This window comes from Gymnogyps californianus, chromosome 10 (genome assembly GCF_018139145.2).
Source record: "Gymnogyps californianus isolate 813 chromosome 10, ASM1813914v2, whole genome shotgun sequence".
Taxonomy (NCBI): domain Eukaryota; kingdom Metazoa; phylum Chordata; class Aves; order Accipitriformes; family Cathartidae; genus Gymnogyps; species Gymnogyps californianus.
The window spans coordinates 20793175-20815648 of record NC_059480.1 but is presented as its reverse complement, the minus strand read 5'-3'; the positions used below and the strand labels follow the sequence as shown (position 1 = coordinate 20815648).

The 22474-nt window shown below is 37.2% G+C and overlaps 1 protein-coding gene across 3 annotated transcripts in view; it reads right to left on the bottom strand.

Moving 5' to 3' along the window:
• Positions 1-212: 212 nt before the first annotated feature.
• Positions 213-22474, bottom strand: part of PEX5L (peroxisomal biogenesis factor 5 like) — a 39683-nt gene continuing 17421 nt past the window's right edge. For all 3 annotated transcript variants that reach the window (XM_050902238.1, XM_050902239.1, XM_050902240.1), the window contains 10 exons: positions 21475-21601; positions 20207-20303; positions 13912-14007; positions 7067-7183; positions 5983-6126; positions 5039-5109; positions 3604-3801; positions 1649-1814; positions 1119-1276; positions 213-417 (listed from right to left, as the gene is read on the bottom strand). In XM_050902238.1, the coding sequence (XP_050758195.1) occupies positions 213-417; positions 1119-1276; positions 1649-1814; positions 3604-3801; positions 5039-5109; positions 5983-6126; positions 7067-7183; positions 13912-14007; positions 20207-20303; positions 21475-21601 (1379 nt within the window). The remainder of the gene's footprint in view (positions 418-1118; positions 1277-1648; positions 1815-3603; positions 3802-5038; positions 5110-5982; positions 6127-7066; positions 7184-13911; positions 14008-20206; positions 20304-21474; positions 21602-22474) is intronic.

The following is a 22474-nucleotide window of genomic DNA, read 5'->3' as shown; positions in this document are numbered from 1 at the left end:
TCCGATTAGCCGCAGCTCCTTTCAGTCCTTCGAGTTTGAATTTATTTACAATATTTTGTGCTTTTAAACTTTTTGTTTTTGAATAATGTCCAAGAGAATTCCCCTACTGATGTACAGCCATGATCTTTTGGAAAATGTGGTCATTTTGAGATGAGTAATAAAAGAGTTCTGTGTTTCCTAATACAATTTAATCGATTTGTGGATACTTTTTATTACGGCTCTAGATTAAAAGCTCTTAACAGAATGTCTAGATCACCCACATTGGCAGCTTGAAATAGTTCTGGCTGGTCCATCATAGACAGAGCAATTCGAAGTGCTGCCCAAATATTGCCTGATAGAGCAGGATGAGGAACCTGTTGTTGATTCCTGCTCTTTCTTTGCAAACTGAGAGCAGTGAGAAAATTGCTGACAGCCTCTCTGTAGGGGAGAAAAAAAAAAGAAACAAGCAATATAATTTGCTTAACAACTAGAGTAAAACTTTCTAAATTTCTATGCTAGACTCAAGTATATTATTTTACAATGCAGTACATCAGTCTCTTTGTGTTATTCTTGCTTGATTTTCTTTAAACAAGCAGACATGGCTTGTAGTAATGCAGAGCTCAGTCTGTTCATACATCTGGGGATATTGTCTTCATTGCTGTGTAGCTCCCCTTCATCTTAACTGTCTTAAGCTGACAGTTGGGACCCTGGAATATCACCCTTGATTCCTGAAGGATGTACCGAAAGTGGTTTTGACAGCATTAGCTACTTGAAGCAGTTTAACTGAAGTTTCCCTTCTAAAGACAGGCTTTTATATTTTGTCTTAGAAAAGCTCTCAAGCACAGGACTAAGTTTAAGTGTGAGAACAATCCCACTGATTATAATAAGAGTACGGGCACATAGAGCTAAAAAAATGCTTAAGCAGCTTGCTGAATGAGGCATTTATTTTCTTTTGATAGACATTCAGTACTTCTGTCGTGTAGAATTTGTGGAATAAGAAAAGTATCATTGCTTTGTTAGTACTTCATAAAAAATAATTACCAAATTTTACAATAGCTGAGATGATGTAGCTATATTCTGATTTTTTTCTTCCTAGTTATGATCCGTGACTTTTTTGTTTATACATTTTTGTAACTTACCTGTATGCCCCTAGGTTGATGCAGCTTATCCCTAAATTGTATCTGGATCTAATGAAGCCAGGTTGTATTTCTAAAGCACGTGTGTAGGCCTCGACAGCTTCTTCGCTTCGATCCCCATTTGCCAAGGTTGCTCCAAGACGGTTCCATAATGTATAGTCCTGGTGAGAAAATGAGTTTTCTACTGTAGGTGTCAAAAAGGGACATAATAGCTCATTTTTGCTTGCAAAGTAAGGAGGACTGCAGAAAATAACAGTATCGTATCTTCTCTTAATTGACACAGAATGTGAGGTTCTGACTCATGATTATAGGCAACTTTATATAACTAGTAAAATTAATCAGCACACAGCTAGAAATTGGACATGTATAAATCTGGTTCTAAATGGGACTGTCTTGTAATTAACATTTCTATTTCAGGTATTAAAATTTTAATGGCTGAAGTGACATCTCATTAATATAAGCCTGATCAAGAGGAGAGAAAGAAAATGGCCTGTAAAGCTAAATTCTTGAAAATGTAAAAGCATAAAATGTACCTCTGGCCGAACAGTTAAAGCAGCACTAAATGCATCTATTGCTCTGTTAAATTCTCCGTTCAGGTGGAAAAGGACTCCAAGTCCCGTCTGCAAGTCAGGGTCTATCATATCACCATTCTGGTGAGCAGCCTCCAGGTACAAATCCTTTACTTCTTCAAGTAATGAGCTAGACAAGGGTGAAAAATAACTTAAAGTTCCATCTTACAGTTCTTTACAAATATTGCAATATTGATTGCATAGCCAGAAATTAAAATCTTTGTAGTGGATGTATCAGAAATTATATACTCCTAAAATTTGAAAATAAGCTTCTTCAGCTTCATCATGGCAAAGATTTACTTCCAGGTGCTGTTGTAAACTCATGTCTGGAATAAAAACTTCACCTATATAATGAAGTTCACCTATATAATGAAGAGAACAAGTCCCATGAGGAGCGGCTGAGGGAACTGGGGTTGTTTAGTCTGGAGAAAAGGAGGCTCAGGGGAGACCTTATCGCTCTCTACAACTACCTGGAAGGAGGTCGTAGCGAGGTGGGTGTCGGTCTCTTTTCCCAAGTAACAAGTGATAGGACGAGAGGAAACGGCCTCACATTGTGCCAGGGGAAGTTTAGACTGGATATTAGGAAAAATTTCTTCACTGAAAAGGTTATCAAGCATTGGAACAGGCTGCCCAGGGAAGTGGTTGAGTCACCATCCCTGGAGGTATTTAAAAGACGTGTAGATGTGGCACTTAGGGACGTGGTTTAGTGGTGGACTTGGCAGTGCTAGGTTTATGGTTGGACTCAATGATCTTAAAGGTCTTTTCCAACCTAAACCATTCTATGATTCTATGAAGTCAAAGTGCAGCTATGAACCCAAGTGAGATAACATGAGGCTTATTAAAACTATTAAAATCGGATGAGTTTCTCAGATGTAAAAGAGTTCTTTACTGGCAAAAATAGCAGTCATTCTTAAGAGGAATAGATCAAGTGACTAGCCAAGAGCCCTGAAGAAAGATGCCAAAATTTAAGACTTCTGTACCCACTGTAGGCTTCATAAAACCTTTGCACTGACAACACCAGATGTCAGCGGGATGAGGCCAAAGTAGAATAACACACTTAGCAATTAAGCAGAACTTGCATATTTTATTTTTGCTTATACTAAATTATCTTGTCAACCCAGGGCTTGTTAGTGATAAGGGTAAAACGTAAGGCCTGTCTTCAAAATGACAAGCAGTGAGATACCCCTAGCGTTTTAGTTCTGTAAATCATGTTTATGCCTTTAATGGCTTTATCGTGCATCTCACAATTCAGAGATACTTATTTATCAACCTCATGAAATCATGACAAAGGGCTGCCAACTCATGATTATTTTTGTTATTTAAAATGGCTGCCAGCTCCCATTACAGTATGTTAGGCTGAAGTCAGATAAAATGACTACACTGTCTCTTTGGTTAGAACCAGAATGGCTTTTAAACAAGCAGATGCTACCTCTCAATATTTTCAGTGAACTGAAGCCATGTCCCACTGCAAAATGGCTATCATTCCTGGATTCGAGTGGCTTGGTTGGGATGTAGGAAATATGATGAACAGTAGGAAGAACACACATATGTAGAACAGGATACAGGCCTGGTATGGATTTGGAAGCAGCTGAAGAATGAGGATGCGGGATGTGGGAATACAGAGGCAGCAGACAGGGTCAGAGGAAAGTGATGGGAGTTGAGAAGAAGCATCTATTTTTAGGTGGGTTTTGGGTTTTGGTTTTTTTTGTTTTTTAAACTTCCAGGGATGGCGTAAGATATAGCCTTCAGTCGCTAAACCAAATGTCCTGTGTTGGCTTCCCACTCCTGCCACTAGAGACATTGAGTCTTCCATCATAGGGAACAGGCTGGACTTCTACAGAGTAAGGGCGCACAGCATGCACCATCATTTCTAGTGTTGTCGTTAAAATTTCCACCATCAGGATTTGCACTGTATTTACCTTTCATCTGATGTCTTAGACATTCTCCTGGTAAGTGCTGGGGACCCTTTTTTGCTTTTCGCTATATACTTGTATTTTGGATTTTGCTTTATCCAGTTTCTTAGAGCTTGATAGGCTTCTTGCTGGTGGCCAGTGTTAGTATAACTTACAGCCAGGGCCATGAGAGCTTTTAGGTTGTTTGGCTGTAGTTCCAAGCACCTAGGCAGAAAATAAAAATATATTGAGGTATTTTTTTAGCCAAACGCAATTCTTGAATTCTTCCAAAATAACCTGTGTAAAAAAAAAAAAAAAAAAAAAAAAAAAAAATCACTCACACAAGTAAGATCTACCCAATAATACTTTTAAAGACGGGACTTCGTCTTATTTTTCTGTGATAAGTGCATTATGCATATGTATACACACACATATGCATGCACATTGCTGTGCATACACACGTGTACATAGACGTATGCATATGCGTTGTTTTGTTTTCATCCTTCTCGTTATGAGTAAATGTAGGTAGACTCATTTTTATAGTATCTGTCTAGTAAACAAAGAGAAGCTTTATGTAAATTCAAGCGAACAGTTTAATACGGTTTGCAGCTATACAAAAAAGTATTTTGAAGACAAAATTTCTTCCATCCTTAAGAATCTTCTCAGTCATCCTGAATTCTCAGTTTTTCTTTAATAAAGCTGGAGCCAATCAACTCAAGTAGTCTTTCTATGGTTATATACCATTAACTGAAAACAGAATCTAGTCTATTTTGTGAACATCACCGTTGCTTGTTTCAAAACTGTGGCGATGAGCAAGCCCTAAATCAGGCAACCCCTTGGATTTCTATCCAGGTAAGCTAATAAGTTACATAGAAATAAGTTAGAGTATCCTTAGGTGAAATGACTTGATGGTTAACATTGCTAATGCAATTCAATATGGAGAGGGTACTTGCTTCAAATGGAAACATGAAAACCCACTACAGAAATATAATAATAATGCTGATATTTTGGAACTGACATTTTACATACAAGCATACCGTGATCTTCACATCTCTATCAACCGAAAAATGTTGTCACTTTAGTATTCAGCAGCTGGAGGGAGCTCATTCCAATTAAGAAAACCTCTTCATTAAAGGACAGACTACAGAAAATATGCCAAGTGGCTAGAATATCAAAAAGGCACTTTAATTGCGTTATGCCTAATGTTTATCAGGCCATGTAACTTTTCTTTTGTGCAACTACTTAAATTACTAGATTAAATATTGCACTTATTCAATAAAACAGAAATATTAATCACTAGTCATCCCTCTGAAGTCGCTGGGAAGATTTCTATATCTGTATCAATGCTTTACTTAGTTAACTAAATGCTTCATGTTACAAGATAAGTATGACGTTAAATATACCTAGGCCTCCATTACCTAATACTCATCAGACCCCTTATTAAGCAATTATCTTCACCTACCTTTGGAGGGCGACAATGGCTGCCTGCTCATTTTCATTCTCTGCCTGTGTTATACCCAGGAACTGCCAGGCCTGCAAAAATAATCATCATTGTGTTATTTTGTTATATATACCCAGCTGCAAGCAGAGTTACAACTAATATCACTGTTAAGCACCAGGGTGAGTAAAAATAGCACATCTGTCCAGCGCTAACTACAGATTTTTCTATGGTGTGCATACCAACAGTACAAATCAATGCAGTTTTGAATATCTTTGAGCCTGATAATATTTATAATCAATGAATGCAAAGGTGTTCCGTCAGTGTATGATCACATGCTGATTTCTTAAATTTGCGTTACTGTACATTTTAAATGTTGCTAGAATTTGATGGAAAACAGTGAAGAACAATTATTAAGTTTTATAGGTTTAAGGGATTCTGGATGGTCTGGGGATTCTCTCTGCTTTTCGAAATACTGCTGCTTTATTTAATGTAGCAATAGATTCACAGAGACCTAGATACTTACGCTGTAAATATTTTTCCTGTTTCACAGAAAACAGACTTTAAATATATACTCATTGAAAACATCAATATTGCAGAAATTGATATAACTTTTTAAAATTTGTCAACATTCTTGTTAAATCAAAAATGTTCATCTTTTCAATAGCAGTGTTTAAAAGATAGCTGGAAAACATCAGGAAAAGAAGGAAAGGTTTGAAATATTGTCTCTTTTGAATGCTTTTAAATGACAACTTGGAAATGCTATAATTTCAAAAATAGATTCTCATCTTATGAAGAGCTCACCTTTATCTATTTCAAGGCATACACTATTCCAAAACCACTGTTAGCGTTCAATCTATTTCAGTCAGTCAGGACTAGCAAAGGTTTGGACCCCAAAATCATTCCATCATTGTATGCTAAAGGGAGTCCCCTTTTCCTGTATCAGTAAAAGGCACATGAGTGAATACCTCTGCATCATTGGGTTCTTGTAGAATAGCAGCCTCCAGGTATAAGATTGTAACTGGCAGGTCACCTTCTTTCATTTTTTTCAGTCCTTCCTCAAAAGCACCAGGCCAGTCTTTGAAGGGATTCTCAGTATGGAAATAATAACCCTGGAGAAGAGAGATAATGGACTCATGATGAAGCACTCTAGCAAGGAATGGCAACTCTATAAAATTAAATGACTCAGTGTTTTCCAGCTGGATGTAAACATCCTTTGTTCTATGAAAATGGTATGAGCTCCCCCATGAAATTTCAATGACAAAAAGTGTAAAAAGTCAGGATCACTGGACATTTATGTTTCTGCTCTCTTTATTTTCACTTTAGCTCAGAAGTTATACCTACTGGTACTCATGTTGGGCTCTCCTGCTCCCATCAAAGATAATGGCAACAACTCATGCTGCCTGCAATAACAGCGGAACTGAACCTAGCGTGAGCCCAGTATATCCAATTTGATGGTAAAGAGCACACACCAAGCAGCTGAGTCCCTGCAGTGCTTGTAACCTGATGTCTGTTCAGTTAATACCCTGAAATCTTCAATTAACCTTCAAGATACAGAACAGTGTTGCAAGCACCTGAGTTTATTTTAGTATTTCTTTAAATTTTGCCTTTTTCTCTTCTTGCCACTGCAGTGTAAAGGGTGTATGCTAATATCAGTTACATAATATTAATCATATTAAAACATACAATGGAGGGAATGAAGAAGAGACACAATCTCTGTCATTTCTATCCTCAACAGTGTTTGAATGTGCCAGCCCAGATTTTTTTATTTGGTGCTCTTCCTTAAGTGCCCATCTTCAAAAGTGCCCATAATCCAGCAGTTTGCTTCCTGATCCTTTCAGCTGAATTCAGGCAGTGTGCAAGTCTAAATGTATTCTCACTATGGTAAGGTCTTTTAAATCTGCCCCGCTCACAGACACTTAAAGAGGATGAGCTCTTTTGGGTAAAATTAGCTTTCATGTCCAAAGAGTTTTCTTGGGTTCCCTTGAATAGCTGAGGCTCACCTCAAATTTTCACAGGAAGGATGTACTGTATTAAAAAACTTTGTGTTACCTTCTCAATGGTTGAGATGGTGACTTGCCCTGGTGCTTCCTGGTTCTCTGAAATCCAGTTTCTGCGAGCCATTTCTTCCCATTCTGCTTGCATTTTATCCCAAAACTCTGTGTCTGACTAGAAAGAAAAGAGGAAAAAAGGGAAGAAAATGAACAACAAAACTTTAAAATAAAATGGTAAGCTTTTAATTTCTTTCTACCAGTGGTCTGAGTCTGGCAACTTTGCTGAGCAGTATTAATTCTATTAATAATCATACTGACTGAAATACTACAGCTCATATTTGGAATTCCATATAATTAAATTTCATCTCTTATATTGGAATGCATTTCATCAACAGAAAACTCTTTATCTCAGAGGCAGCGTATGTCCTACTTGAAGCAGGATTTGCAGCAGCTTACACTGCATCTTATTGATGCTAACAGCAAATTGTTACATAAAATTTGAAGGAAATGAATGCTGCTAGTCCCTGGCCAAAAAAAGAAAAGAAAGAAAAAAAGAAAAAAATCAACTAAGCATACATGCTAAGGAATAACAATAGACAAAACATTTAAAAAGAGACCAAGCATCCCACTTTGGTATATTCAGCATCATTTTCAACTATGTAAAAGAGTAATAGCAAAGCTTAGACAGAGAGTGTTTGCACAAGAGAATTGATACAAATGGGGCTTTTTGACATAGCGGACAAATCTTAATATTGCATCATATCCTGTGCTGGTGAGAGGAACCTATATGAGATTATAAAATTGTACAGTAAGAATAACATTCAGCTCAAAGACAGGATATACAAGAGAAACAGAAATGATGAAACAAGAGTGAGATTTAGGATGTGTAACGACCAGAATGAGGGAACCACTGTGGCTACTAGAAAATGATACCAAGAAACAGAAATAGCATTAAAAAAAAAAAAAAAGAGGAGAATCCAAGTTAAGGTGCTATTTTTTCAGCCTCCACACATTAGTCATAAGTCCTGAAAAGCAGTTCCATAGCAGAATATATGCTCAGCACTATGAGCCTTTGCAAAGTTCTCCAGTTCCTACAAGGTCATGGCCAGAACTTCAGTGAACTGACACTACTGAGGGCACAGTTTCTCAGCTTCTTTATGTCAAAGACAACAGCACAAATAATTCTATTGAGGTTTAGACAGAACGATTTGAGAGTGAGATGCTAATCAAAATTAACTGAAGGTATTAACAACTGGTCCAGACAGTTTTGTCTGAATCTTCATTACAAGACTGACTGCTTTGCTACTGCTCCACAGCCAGGCATGATTTGCAAAAACAGAGCTTAGTCTGTGATTGCATGACTTGCTACAACCCTCCTTAGGTACTTGGACAAAGGAAAGCACAGACTATACCATATCTAGAATGAGTCAGCAATGAGAACATTTGAGACTAGGTGTGAAGGATTAGGAGGACTTGCACTGGCTAACATTAGGTGTGGTTGCTGTAAATCATAAAGCTCTTTACAAATGGCAAGGTGCATTCCCTCTCTAGAAACATAACAGGCATTTCCCTTTGGCTTTTACTGTGGCACGTGCCTCCCGATATCCAGCGCTTTCTTCCGTGAGACTCAGAATTGTCTGAATTATGCAATTATTGGATCTGTGAAGGTATCTGCTATGTTCCTCTGTGGACTAGGAAATGAATGTGAATCATTCACTCCTGGAAAGGAGATTCCACTCTTCGTAATAGAAGTGAACAGAACTTGACAACTCTGTTACACAACAACTTCTGAGGTTTCAAAATTTGCTTTCATTCCAAATTTGAAGGAAATACAGTCTTTTAAATAGTTGTGAGATTGTGCTGAAATGTGCATTTAGGGTTTGAAAAGGCTAGGATAATGAATCAGATCGCTCCCTCTTTTATCAGCCATGACCAGAGGCACCTGAATCCCTTAAACTATCCTGTTCAACAGATGTCTCTATCAACTATTTTGCATTCAGTGCAAATCTGGACTGCATTGAAGAAAAAATTACTTGACCATGTTTTTACTAGCAGTAATTCTGAGATTCAGGATGATGTAAAGGAGTGGAAATTTCCCTTTCCTATAGTTTAATATTAATAAAACTACTGAAAAGTAATTAGTAATGCCTTTTTAAACAGATTAACTTATAGAACTAATTATATATAGATACACACATATATGATATTTATATTAGAATGTTTGCTTGTATTTTTCCCACAAAAATCCCTTATGAATCAATGGTTTGGAAACAAATCACATTTCTGCAGATCGTAAGCCAGCATATAAGCAGTTTTAGGTCTTAAGTTCAAATTCTGCTGCTTAATTACATATTTATAATTCACACAGAAGTTCACTGTGTGCATACTCCACTTAAAAAGCTAATGAATTACTATGCATCCAAGTAGCCATCCTTAATGTCTATCTATAGTGAGTCAAAGGTGGAGGAAAAATGTAATGGGGAGAAGACCTGCTTTGCTATAACATCTCTCAACTCATCATATGCTACTCGGACACAGGCCAGGACCCAGGTGTTACTTTGCAACTATAAGCACAGATTTGCTTGTTTGGGCCAAATGGGCTTGAGTCCCAGCTACAGCTTTCTAAGTACAGTCAGCATGGGGGGGTTCTGAAACTGGTATGGCAAAGCTGCACTGAGCAACTGGATCATGCACAGTTATGGCACCTGATAAAACGCTATGATATTGCTGAGACAAATAACAATGTCAATAGCAGAGCACTTTAATGTCCTTGAGGAAGAGGACCATAAATATTACACAGTCTTTGTTAAAGGCCTAAGTCTATTTCAGCTGTTGTCAGTAGCAATTTTTTCATTGACTTCAGTGGCAGGAGGGTTAAATTAATAGAGTGTTTTTGAAAATCTGGCTTTGGATCAAGACTCCTAGATCTAATTTTAACTCTATGTGCTATGTGACTGGTGCCAATTACCTCATTTCAATGTTCTTGCTACCTTAATGCTAGTGAATTACTTTGGACGTACCAAAAGTTTTCAGACCAGTTGAACACATTTAACACGTTCTCAGATCATCTGCAGCAGTTAAGTGGGATGACAACCAGGAAAAATGTTCGTACCATCTGACTACTTCCAAGCAGAATATTCTGCATTTTGTCAAATAGGCTATTTTTACTCTTAGTATTTAAAAATATGCTGAAGCAGTTAAACGAATGGGAGGCAAAATATTTCCAGGCTTTTTACTTCCTATGATACAGTGAAGGGAGGTGGGGGGTGTACTTTCTGAATATTGCTGGCTAATTTCTAAACTTACCTATTCTCATAACTGTTAGAATAGAATTTTGCTTGTCCTTTACTGCCAAAAATTAATTGGCAATGTTCCTTTTTGACCAATGCATAATAAAGAAAAGTTCTGTGGTTGTTCTTTCTTTGAATTACTGCATCAACATACTCTTCAATGTGAAAGAGACAGTCAGTTAAACTTATGTGCTAACTGCATAAGATTTCCTTAGCTGATATCTTTTCAAAACAAAATTAGAAATATGCCTTTTTAGTAAAGATTAGAGATAAAAAAATGTCTATCAAGGCAAAGATTCCCATTGTGATTTGAGAGAGTACCAAACAAAATGCACTTGAATGACTCAAGCTCCTAGATACCAATTTAAAATGTGGTTTAGGCAGTCTCAGGCACATCCAAAAGGGATGTTGAAACAGTGAGACAGGAATATCATAGGTACAGAAAGGGTTCTAATCAGCATTCACGGGAACCACAAAGCTGATGATTCTGGAGTATGTTTTCCGAGGCTAGAATAAATTAATCCCATCTTCTTTCTACTATTGTCACATAATTTAGCTGTAATATGTTCTGATGCTTCATAACAGTATATTATACAGCAGATGGCTCATGTGACATGGTGGTGTAAATAAAATGATGCTGAGAAGGACAGCTCAAAGTTTCTTCTGCGTAAGCTCACAAAACAGCGTGGCATCTGCAGTTTAATCTCTACATCAGGGAAATGTGGAATAAGAAAATATCAAAATTGCTTTTTTCCCATCTCAGACATTTCTCAGTTGGAAGGTTTTGCACTTTCTTGGTTTCGTTTTTATTTATTCTAACTTATTACCAGTAGGATGGTGGATGATAAAACAATCGTTTTAACAGAACATAGGTACAGGATGGATCTGAATCCCCATGCTGGCATTTTTAAAAAATTCAAAAGTACCAATTTTTTGTAAAACACAGCTAATTATTAGAAAGATTGCGTTAAAACATATTTGGTATGACACTTGGAAATCATGACGACTTTAGGCTATTTGTGCTTCCTTCCCATGTATAGCAAAGGGAAGAGGCAAAAATCAATTTCCAGAATGACAGGAAAGGTAGCAAAGTCTGCAAGCACCCACTCGCTGCAAGTGAATCTGGACCCTCTCTAGTAAAAAAGCTAATTTACTTACCTCTTTATTCTTAAAAGATTCCCCAATGGCACAGATATCTTTAAACCTTCTTAAGAAAGAATTACCTCACAGATCTTCATTAATCTCAAAGTTTGACATCTTAAAACCATTCCCAAAGCTCTGAAGTGAATACTGGGTGGAGGATAAAGTTTGGTGTCTTCATTTACTGAGCTGTTAATTAATTCCTTTCGAACTAGGCCACAAAGAACCTGAGATTTGCTTCCTTTTCATGATCAGTTTTCTGGCTAATCTTACCACTTGGAGCTTTCCCAGTTGAAGAATATTACAGAAACATCCAAAGCCTAAAAAATGAATTTTTGAACTGTATCTATTCTCCGCTTAAGAAAGCACTAATCTTTCTGAGATGGGCTGCAATTTATTTCAATCACTAGCTTTCTTACCACTTCATTTTAGCTAGGATGAAAATTCAACTCTTTTTCATATGCAAATGGAAATAACTGCTCTATAAGGTCTTGAAGAATCCTTTCCTTTACATTTTAACTACCTGGTCCAAGTTTCTATTTTAAGCAGAAAGAATAACTTAAGACTGCCAGCTACACAGTTAGGGAAACATTTAGTTAGATTCTTTTTAATAGCTGTTTTTGAGACTACCTTAAAGCATTTTAACAACCTGTCTTTGTTGCCTCAGAATGACCTTTTAATGTGCAGGGGTTTTTTTTACAATATATTCTTTTCCTTACTTTACTCTGTAAAGTAATTCAATAATGTCTTGTAATCTGTTGTTGGCCTCACCTCATTTTTCTTTCTGCTGAATGTCTGGGAACTCCCCATCACACATGGTTTCTGGCAATTGCAAGAGTACTGGCATCATTTGCTTAACCACTAACCGTAACGCAGAGATGATCATCATCAGATTCCCTGTGTCACAATCACAGATTACAGCACAACATGTCCCACCTTAAGGATCAGTCTGCAGTGCAATTAGGAACTTCTAGAGCATTTTAAGCAGTGGCAATTTGAAAGCAAGTCTCTCCTTTCCTGCCGGGAGCAAATGTGTATGATGTGTGACATCAAAAAATCTGTTGTGCATCACCAGCAGTTGTTTATAAAGAATCTATTTGATCACGAAAAAATAATGCACTCAGAAAATACAAGAAAAATGCATTCAGTGTATAGTTTATAAAACAGCTAACTTACTGATTGTGTCCATTTTAGCCTTGTACGTTGAGACAAGAATTTTTTTGTGTGCAATAAGATCCTAAGAAACCATGGTAGAAACCATGCAGTCTTACCTTAGCATATCATGAAAAAAGCCTACAAATCAAATTAATTTCTTAAATAAGAAATTCTGTTTCTAGCTAGAAGCCAGCATATGATTTATGCCTAGTTTTGTTTGTAATCAACCAATATTCATCTAGAATAGTTCAACTGCCAACACTGGAATTACAATGGTATAAAAAACTTGAGTTAGAGGAGTATTAAAATACAGACGCTAAAATTTAAATCTAAACCCAAATATCCCTAAAGTGTTCTAGATGTTTGGAGACTAATGAGACTGCAGTTCATGCTAAAAATAATCAGTTTTGAGGAATCGGTTTCACAGCCTCATCCTTTCCACCCTAAAAACTCCTTTCAGTGGCTGTTACATAATTCAGCCTGAACTTTTGTCCTCAGTGGGATGCAGCTGTCTTGGCTCTTTGTGGCAATGGGATTTTGAAGGGTTACCGACTGAACCCCTGAGAAGATAAGATGCTCAAGATCAATGCTGATATCTAATTTTTTATTGGATTCTGTTAAAAAAACTGTATGCCACCTTGTCTCTAGACAGGATCAGGATTTCAATTGGGACTAGTGGTATAGGACAACACTCAAGGGGCATTTTTAATGTTGGAAAAGTAGTAGTTAGTGAAAAAAACAGAAGTGCAATAGAAGAACTATCCAAATACCTGCACCTTTTCAAACTGAATAGATTTGTCAGGAAACGAGAGTACTCCTGTGTTTATCATTCTGCCACTAATTACAAAAATGCATTGGTGCATGGTTACTGCTATACGTGCAGTTGTCCATTACAGCAGGTAATCATTCTGTTTTATCAGTGATTCTGAACTCCAGTTTCACTGTGGAGAACTGGTTTGCGTCTGAGCTTAAATAACTGATTGCACACATTCAGTTGCTGGGGAAGAATCTGTTTCACTCTTTAAGTTTGGAAGTACTTATATTTATGGGGAATTTTTCTTGACCCACTTGCTGTAGCAATAAAAATCAACCTTGAAAAGTTGGTTCTGTCTAATCTTCATTCATAGCTAAGGTTTTGTTGTTTTGTGTTTTTTTTTTTTAAGAGAGAAACTGCTATTTTAAATGAGTAACTTCAGGAAACGTATCTTTTATCTGCTTTAAATAATCCAGTTCCAACCTTCTCCTATGCTTGTGCTGCAAGATGAATAAGAAATCCGTAGAACATTAGCTGAAAATGAGACAGTAAATGAAGTAATACCTCAACAGCTGCCTTTGCTCTTTCAAATTCCTCCTCCAAGGAGTGATTTCTGGAGAGAAGAGGCCCTCCCCAACGCTGCTCCTTAGTTGATCGTGCCTAAAAAAATAAAAGAATAAATCAGAAAGGGATGATACACTCTCTACCACATTTCTTAGGAAATATAGGAGTTATTTCCTTAATTGCCTAGAGCCCCAAATGGCCTTTTCCTTGGGCAAAACTGGTTGTGTCCCAGCATGAATTCCTCTGAATTCTCTTATACTGTAGCAGAGATCATTCCTCAATGGGAAGCAGAGTAATTTATCTCTTCCAGACTTTTCTTTTCACTCAAGGTGCGTGAAAGATAGAGACGTCCAAGAAAAGACAATGCAAGAGCGGGGCTACAAAGGGAAGAGCTTACTATTTTGTGTAAGAGTTTTACCTTAATTGTTCCTTCTCCTGTATTATGACTGTGGCAATGCATTCCACTCACTATGCTCCAGGAAGAAAACATCTCGTTTTCCCTGTACCTTTTGTGTTTTTATTTCAGGTTCTGCTTTGGGATCACACTGGGGAGCCAGGTTTGCTATGGATTTCACTGGAAGGACAAATCCTTTTTACAATCAGCAGCTCTCTCTTCTGTGCCTTACCATCAGTCGATCCCATTGGAAGTACATAACAAGTTTCTCCCTGTTCTTTTACTAAAAACATTTTATTTATTTTTTTTTGCACAAAAGGCACAGTACAAAACCGAACAGTATTCAATGATGGCATAGAAAAGCACAAAGTGGCCTAATCTTGCTAAACAGAGGACTGACTGCTAATCCCTTCCCTTGTCTTTGTCAGAGGTTAAACTCATTAGCCATTTGCTTGACCATGGTCCCAATTGCATTAATTTACGTGATTATATTTCTGATGACTGTACTTGTAATATTCAATTTCAATGAGCCACATCGCTAAAAGACTAATTTTGCTCACTTCAGACTCACTGGGCTGTATCTGCAAGTGTTGGAATGTGCACTGCTGGGATGAAACATCCAATACATTCCTGGGTTTTCACAGAAGTAATGTGCAATGCATGGTCAAACACGTATGTCTGTGTGTGTACATGCATGTTGTTTTACTTAGAAAGATGACATTCGTTTGTCTATCTAGCCCTAAAGTTTCTGTTTTGTTTGGTCTCTCAGGTAGAGATTGATGAGTGACATGTATATTGGGTTGACAATACACATACAGTTAGAAAAGAATGATACCCCACAATTTCTGTGAGAAGCACGTGGCGGGGGGGGCACTGTGTGCATTCTTCTGTGTTGGCTTCCGGACTTTGCTGCAAGTGACAGGAAGCACAGAGCGTGAGGGAAGGTCTACACTGAAGATCTATTGTTTCTGCTTTCACATCTATTACCTCTGGTCTGTGTTGTTTGGAAAATATTTTTTTTCTTTGGTGAGGTCAGGAAGAGATTTCAGGGTGTCATTGAAAACATACCAAAACCCAATCCTATACACAAAGCAGTTATTTTACCGATTAACAGAATTTAGGGCAGAAGAGATAACTGGTTCAAATCGTCCGTTTGTCTATATATCACATGACGGTATTTGTCATTCAACATCCGCAGGATGAAACTGACGTTCCACGGAGAATAAATTGAGGTTGTCTGGAATATATGTCTTTGAGGAAGGTGCTTGGATTTAATTTAAAGTCATCAAGAGACCTTAATCTTATCACTTTGTTTGCAAATTTGTTTAATTGCCCTCCTTGTTTCTCTTATTAATTTTAATTTCAGTTTCCAACTATCACTTCTTATTCTTTTTCCAGTAGTTTAAAGCACTTTTTAGTACCCCTTATTTTCTCTGTGGAAAGGTACTGATGACTTTAATCAGGTTTTAATTGTCTTCTAAATGATATAAAGAGATAGAGATCTTAAATTATCTCATTATGAGGCATTTTATGCAGATTTCAACCTTTTTTGTGTCTCTTTTACTCTCCCTCTTTATTTTTTTATAGCTTTATTTATTTTATAGCCATACAGACAACCAAAGTGAACCCTATATTCCAGTACCTATCTTGCCGTTTCTCTATACAGAAATCGGGTGATCTCCTATCTCCCACTAATTACATCTGCTTCTGCACGCTCTTCTTGCCACAGTACTGCACAGGGAGCACTCATGTTGACATCCTCGTACACTCTGAGCCATAGATTCTTTTCAAATTGCCTTCCAGCATAGTGTTGTAAGTAGAGCCTGCATTCTTGTTCTGGAATGTATGATTTTTCAAGTGACTGTATTGGAACATGTATTTATACAGATGTCTTGGTCACCAGCTCATTTTTATGACTCCCTTATTTACATTTTTTTCATTCCACTGTTGCATCATATGCAAATTTTATCAGGAATGGCTTGCATATTTATTTTCAGATCAATATTTTCAGATCTTCGTTTCTCTTTGGAATCACAGTAGAACCCCCATGTAATTACAATTCCTGGTAAATAACTACTGTTCTTGAGATGTTAGGTTAGCCAGTTTTAATCTGTTTAACAGCTACTTTATTCATATTGTATGGTGCTAATTTTAAAATCAGAATATGGTATGTTAATTCAAACATCTTGCAGAATATCACACAGCAACATTTATCAACTGTCCTGGTTTCCCAACCTGTAATCTGATCAAAGAATTAAATTTGGCCTTCTTGACACAAAAATCTGTTGATAGACATTAATTATATTCCTAGCCTTTTCATTATTTATGAGTTGGCTCTTGCAAACTGTTTGATTACTTCCGCTTTTTAATCTTTTGTTTCCAGTGACTGCAATTTCCGTAGGTCAAGGACAATACTGTAAATCATGATGTTCAGACTGAGTAGTACTGCAGAAGGGGAGAGTGAGCTTGTTGGGGCAGTAGAGAGGTGAGGGGGAAGAGGACAAGAAGCACAGAAGTCCCCTCCTCTGCCGCATGTCCGGGTATACACATTGTCCCCGCATAATCCCCACAGAAATCTACTTTCTCCTCCGTTAAATGTACAGCCAGAGGGAAAAAAGAAGCAATTAACAAAACCCACATAAGCTGCATTTGCATATAGACAATGCAGAGTCATATTCTGAGTTGTGATACCCAGAAATGAAAGACCCCACATATAACAAACATGCTGCCTTTCTCTAGTGCCGGAAGAGAGGGGATGGGAATGGAGTGCCAGCACTGGAGAACTTCACATCTCCAGCGGGTGATGGGGTGGGACTCTGCAGCTGCCTCCCTCAAGGGGAGCCCAAGGTGGGGTATGGGGCAGGGTGGAATGGGTATGTCTGAGGCATGGACACTCTGCATACGCTGTGGTTTGATATGCTCACCACTCTACAATGGAGGTGCTGTAGCTGATCACTGGCTGCTGTCTTCAGGGACAAATCTTCCATTCCAATGCATTTGCACACACTTTCCTGCGCTTGTAGTCTGCTTATGTGCTGTTGGACCTTAACTGTTGGTGAGAGGCTTAAATTATAGTCTTAACTTTTGAGCAGGTCTTCATATAATGAGCTAAATCTGTCCCTTGTAACTCGTCATTTCATTAGAGTAACTGGCACATCCAAGGAGAGCTCGGGCCTTTAGTCTTACTGTAGCTATTTGGGAGAAGTGGGGAATAAATTTTGCATTCTAAATATTGTTGCCCCAAACTGCAGATTTCTAAGGTTTCCAGGCTTTGCGCTACGTCTAAGACTGCTGACATATTAGAATTAGGTACAGTTTTTTAGCATGTCAGGGGTTTTGTGTATGCATTCTGGGTGAGCAATAAAATATCTAAAATGCCCAGGGAGGCATTTAGAGAGTTAAAACATGAACAGACTTTATGTATATACAATTGAACATATTATCTCCCTCTGCAGTTTGTAATTATAAGAGAAAAAATAAACCTTCAAAAAAACCCAAACACTGTAGGATATCTCAGTACTAGTAAAAGCATAACAAGGACCGTTCCAGAATGGCAGATAAAAGAAAGAACAAAGATACTTTGGGCCAATGCAGTTTAAGGGTTAATAGTAGGTAACGTATGATGTGAGTAGAATACTGAGAAGCAAGACTGCCACATCCAATGACAGCCACCATGCTATTGCCCATTCTAGCCTTCAAACACATTTCTTCCTTATTAATTCAAAGCTTGCCTTTTGTGATTTTGTATTGGCATAAGTGCTGGTAAACACAGGATTTTGTTAAGAAGATTGCATAATTTTAATGAAAATATGACCTAGTTACTTAGTATTTCACTTTGAGGAACTAAATCTAACGTGTCAAAGATGAATGATGAAGGTGATTGTCTGAGAAACTGCTGATGGAAAACTGCAGCAAGTTTGACAAGATGAAATCTTTAGGGTACGGCAGAATCTGTTGCATATGCAAAGGTTACCCTTAAATGAGATAGACAAGATCTATAGAGGACAAAGTATGGAAAACATATGCTTTCATAAAAGCTCTAACGTGATTTCTTTTACAAGCAGATTAAGAACTCAGTCAAGATAGATGAGCCTGCTTGTTGGGAACTGACAACTTTGACAGACCATGTATAGGCAGGATGGAGCAGGCAGTGAATGAAAATACTAAATTTCTAAGTAAACTACCTAGAATAAGAACGCAATCTCGCTTCAGGTCATTTCTCTGCACTACTAATTACCAGTTTAACAACATTTCATGACTTGAATGGATCACAAGTTTGAAAAAAAGCAGCTTATGATAAAACAAAACAAAACATGAAATATAGCAGAACAACAGATACGAATTTTATACTCTGCTTCTTTTTCAAGTTGGCTGATTCAACTTCACTTTTTTTAATTTTGAAATACCAGTCATTTTACAAAATAGTATGGAGCCTCAACTGACTGAACTTATACTGAATTAAAAATGTGGATTTTTGCTTCTGCAGTTATTCTAGTGGAAGATAAACAGGACATAGACCACATAAAGTAGAGATCTTATATAATAAATTTGTAACTGCTTTTACAGAAAGCCACAGCACTTAAATTCTGTGAGTGTCTACTTGATTTACACACATCTCAGTTGAGCACAAACTTCGTGGCATTTAGATCTATTAGGCTGAGGAACAGCCTCCTAAAAAGGGGTTAGAGGTACTTAAAGGTAAGCTGGACAAAGCATGTGAAAACACACTGTCCTTCTCAAGTGGATAATATTATGCAATAGATCTTTTCCATTACTAAGATGTATAAATCTCTCGCAAAGAAAGGAAAGATATCATGCATTACAACTAGTGTTAGGCTTTCCAAAGAGAAAAAAAATCCTGTTTGTAATGTAGACATGGCGGGGAACTAAAGGAGACTTTTTTCCTAACTAAAACACAAGAATGGATCCTGATAACGGGGTTCTATTTCTATTTTCTGCAAAAAACGGTGCATCATCTCAGGAAAGACATTTGGCATTTTAGTGTCTCATTTTTCTGTTTTCAAATGAGGCTATTATTTTCCACTAATTTCCAGATTTTCCGTCTGACAGAAACGTTTTGAAGTCCAGGCCTAAAAATAGCTGTAGAAGAGGAGAAAATTATTTTCAACTAAAAGTTAATCCACCAAACAACTCTCTCTTCCCCCTGCCAGTGGCATTGGCTGAACTTGAAATCTTTCAGTTAAAAAATAAGAAGCAGGAAGGAAGGTGTATAAGCAACCTGATCTATGTGAATGTATATATAAATGCATGTTTGTACATATATATGCATACATACATATCTAAAACCATACAACTCTAAGTAATCATTTCCACACGGTCCTGTCCAATATACAATATGACAGTGGAATTGGGCAAATCTACAAACCTTCAGCCCAGAGCCCTCCGTATTAGAGTTCCTTTTCCAGCAGGAAAAAGTCCTTTGACCACACTGCTCTCCCACCTGTGGAGATAAACTGCTAATGAACATTGGTCTAATGATCCCTTCCTGTATTCCTTAGCCATTTCCCAATTCTGGGGGTTCCTGGTTGACCAAGAGACCTTGAGAATAGATATATTACAGGGAGAGGGAACCACTAGAAGTTTGAATTTCAGACCTGGAGGAAGGAATGCTGTAAATTGTAGTTTGAAGTCTTTCTCTCTGTACAGGAAGGTCACAGTTCACTGTAGTATTAAACTCCGAATGTTTGAGATGCTGACATAGTTAAATTATTTTCATAACATATTATTTTGGAAGTTGCATGAAGATTCGGCTGTATGAATCTTTTAACGGATGATCCTGAAAATATCCCTTAAATAATTCTTCCAGAATGTGAACGGTTAGCCAGTGGGACAATTCCTACTTGCCTTTTTATCGTTAATAAATCTACCAAATCCTCTTACCTGTGTTGCAGGTGCAAGTTCTAATTCTGACGTTGAATCAGAGTCCAAGGCACTCTTGACATTAGTCAGCTCAGACTGTGATCTGTTTTCTGTGGACCTAGAAATAATGCATTTACATACTTATCACTGCATGCTAAGACATGCTGCCTTATGTCTTTCAGGTTCATAAGCACATACTGATTAATTAGGTTATTTCTTTTAACTGAATTGTTTAACTTGCAGTTATCAAAAGTGCCTGGACCCTTCTCAGTGTTCCCACTCTTATGCTTTTCAGTCACATGCAGACAATAGTTAATACAACAGAACAGAGTCAGGCCTGATTCACCAGTAGAGCCCTGGGTATGTATTGGCATGAAACCACTATAATGGAATGAAGACTTTGCCTCTACCGCTATGCTTCTATTTCATAGCCACGCAAAATGAAGTTAGGCAACGACACAAGACTGTACCTGCAGTCAGTGTCTAAGAATCAAGCACCACATTACAGGACTTCATCTTGGTATATGTGCATTTTTGTGCCACAATATCCTAATATTCTTTCTTCCTAGAAAATGAAACCCGGTAGACCAACATCAAGTTAACTGAGCAAAACATGTGCAAAGCTCTAAGTTAATGAAACACCCAGATAAAGGGCAGGTTAAGATACAGGATAAGCATCATTTGGTCAGAAAACTGCTTCTAGTGTGTGAAAATGCTAATTATGGTCATGCATAATGTAGTGAATGAGTGTTGCTTACATATCAGGAAGGCAGCAGAATTAATCTACATGAACTGTTCCCAAAGGCAAAGTCCAATTCTTCCCTCATTTACATCCCCTGCAATTTTAGTTGAATTGCGTGAAAGAGGTAGTACTTGGCTTGGATATTTTATCTTGCCTCTTCCAGTTACACACAGAAATTCTGCCCTCTTGGTAGCAAAACCAAAATACACTGGATATCCAGTGACTGTCAAATCACTGCCAAGTATCCTTTTTTACTCATTTTACTCACATATTTGTAGTTGGTTTTGGATCACTGCATCCCTCTCTAGAATTCTCACCACCATTTATTTAGTAATTGCACCTGCTACTTTTCACAACATTAAAAATTGCTGGCAAACTGTCATTTTATAGTGTACTTGCTTATGATACATTGTCCAAAATGTCTGCTTGAACACATTTAATGTAATCATAACAGATTTAATAATATGACTTGTCATCAAGCAAGCATTTCTGTGAATTAAGAAAGCTGGACTGGAAATATTTTTGTAAGGAAAGCAAAAAGTTGTACCATAAAAGCTCTTTTGATGGAGCTCTAGATGATGATGTTGTTCGCTCTGTAGAAGGGTGGACCTTGCTACTCCTGTCTCCATGAAAACTGACATCATCCCATTTCTCTAGCTGTGTCTGAATATCAACTGAAAAGTAAGAAAAGAAAATACGAATCTTTTAAAGAAACTACTGCAGGAAATTTTATCTCCTCTGTTACATGTAGGTTATAGAGAAAATGGTGCCACCAAAGACTATATTTTAGTTAAGGTCCAATATACAGAAATGTTGTGCACATTTCTAGCTGATATTCTGTGAAAATATTTGGGAATTCACAACATTAGCATTTACAGTCAGAATGTCAGTGCAACTCTTGATTTAAAATCAGTGACTTGTATGTAATTTAGATCTGTTGATAAAATTATATTAACTATTTGATAGTTTGAGATATTTTTTATTTCCTAATTGTAGTCAAATTGTAAAAATAAAACTTCTTTTAGTGACCACCATTTAAAAATGACTGTGTAGGCAACTGATATTATTCAGTCATATGTCAGACTTGCTTTGCAAAGATCAGATGTTCAGCTCCTGTTTGAAGATAAAGTTCTCTAAAAGAATTTCTGCTCTGATGAATGGAAAATTCGCTACCTTGGTATAAATTACATTTACCTTGCAAATTTCTCAGTTGCGGTGCAAGTAATTTAGTTTGGATGGAACTAAATTAAATTCACCTTTTCCAAAGCTCATCTATAGATCATGCTTGGCAGGATATTGAGTTGTGTTTGGGATTTTTTTTCAATCTGTATAAATATAGCTCTTTTGTCAAGAATGGATTTTTTTTTTCTCTCGTATGCATAGATAAAGCAGTATTCACAAATATAATGTGTATTTCTGACATCTGCAGTTCTGAAAAGGACATCCAGTATGGGCTGCCTCTGATTTATGTCCTTTACCAATTTCTCATGATACCCCTATAGATTTTTCTACCATTTTACTCACCCTGACTAAATTATTTTTTGAAA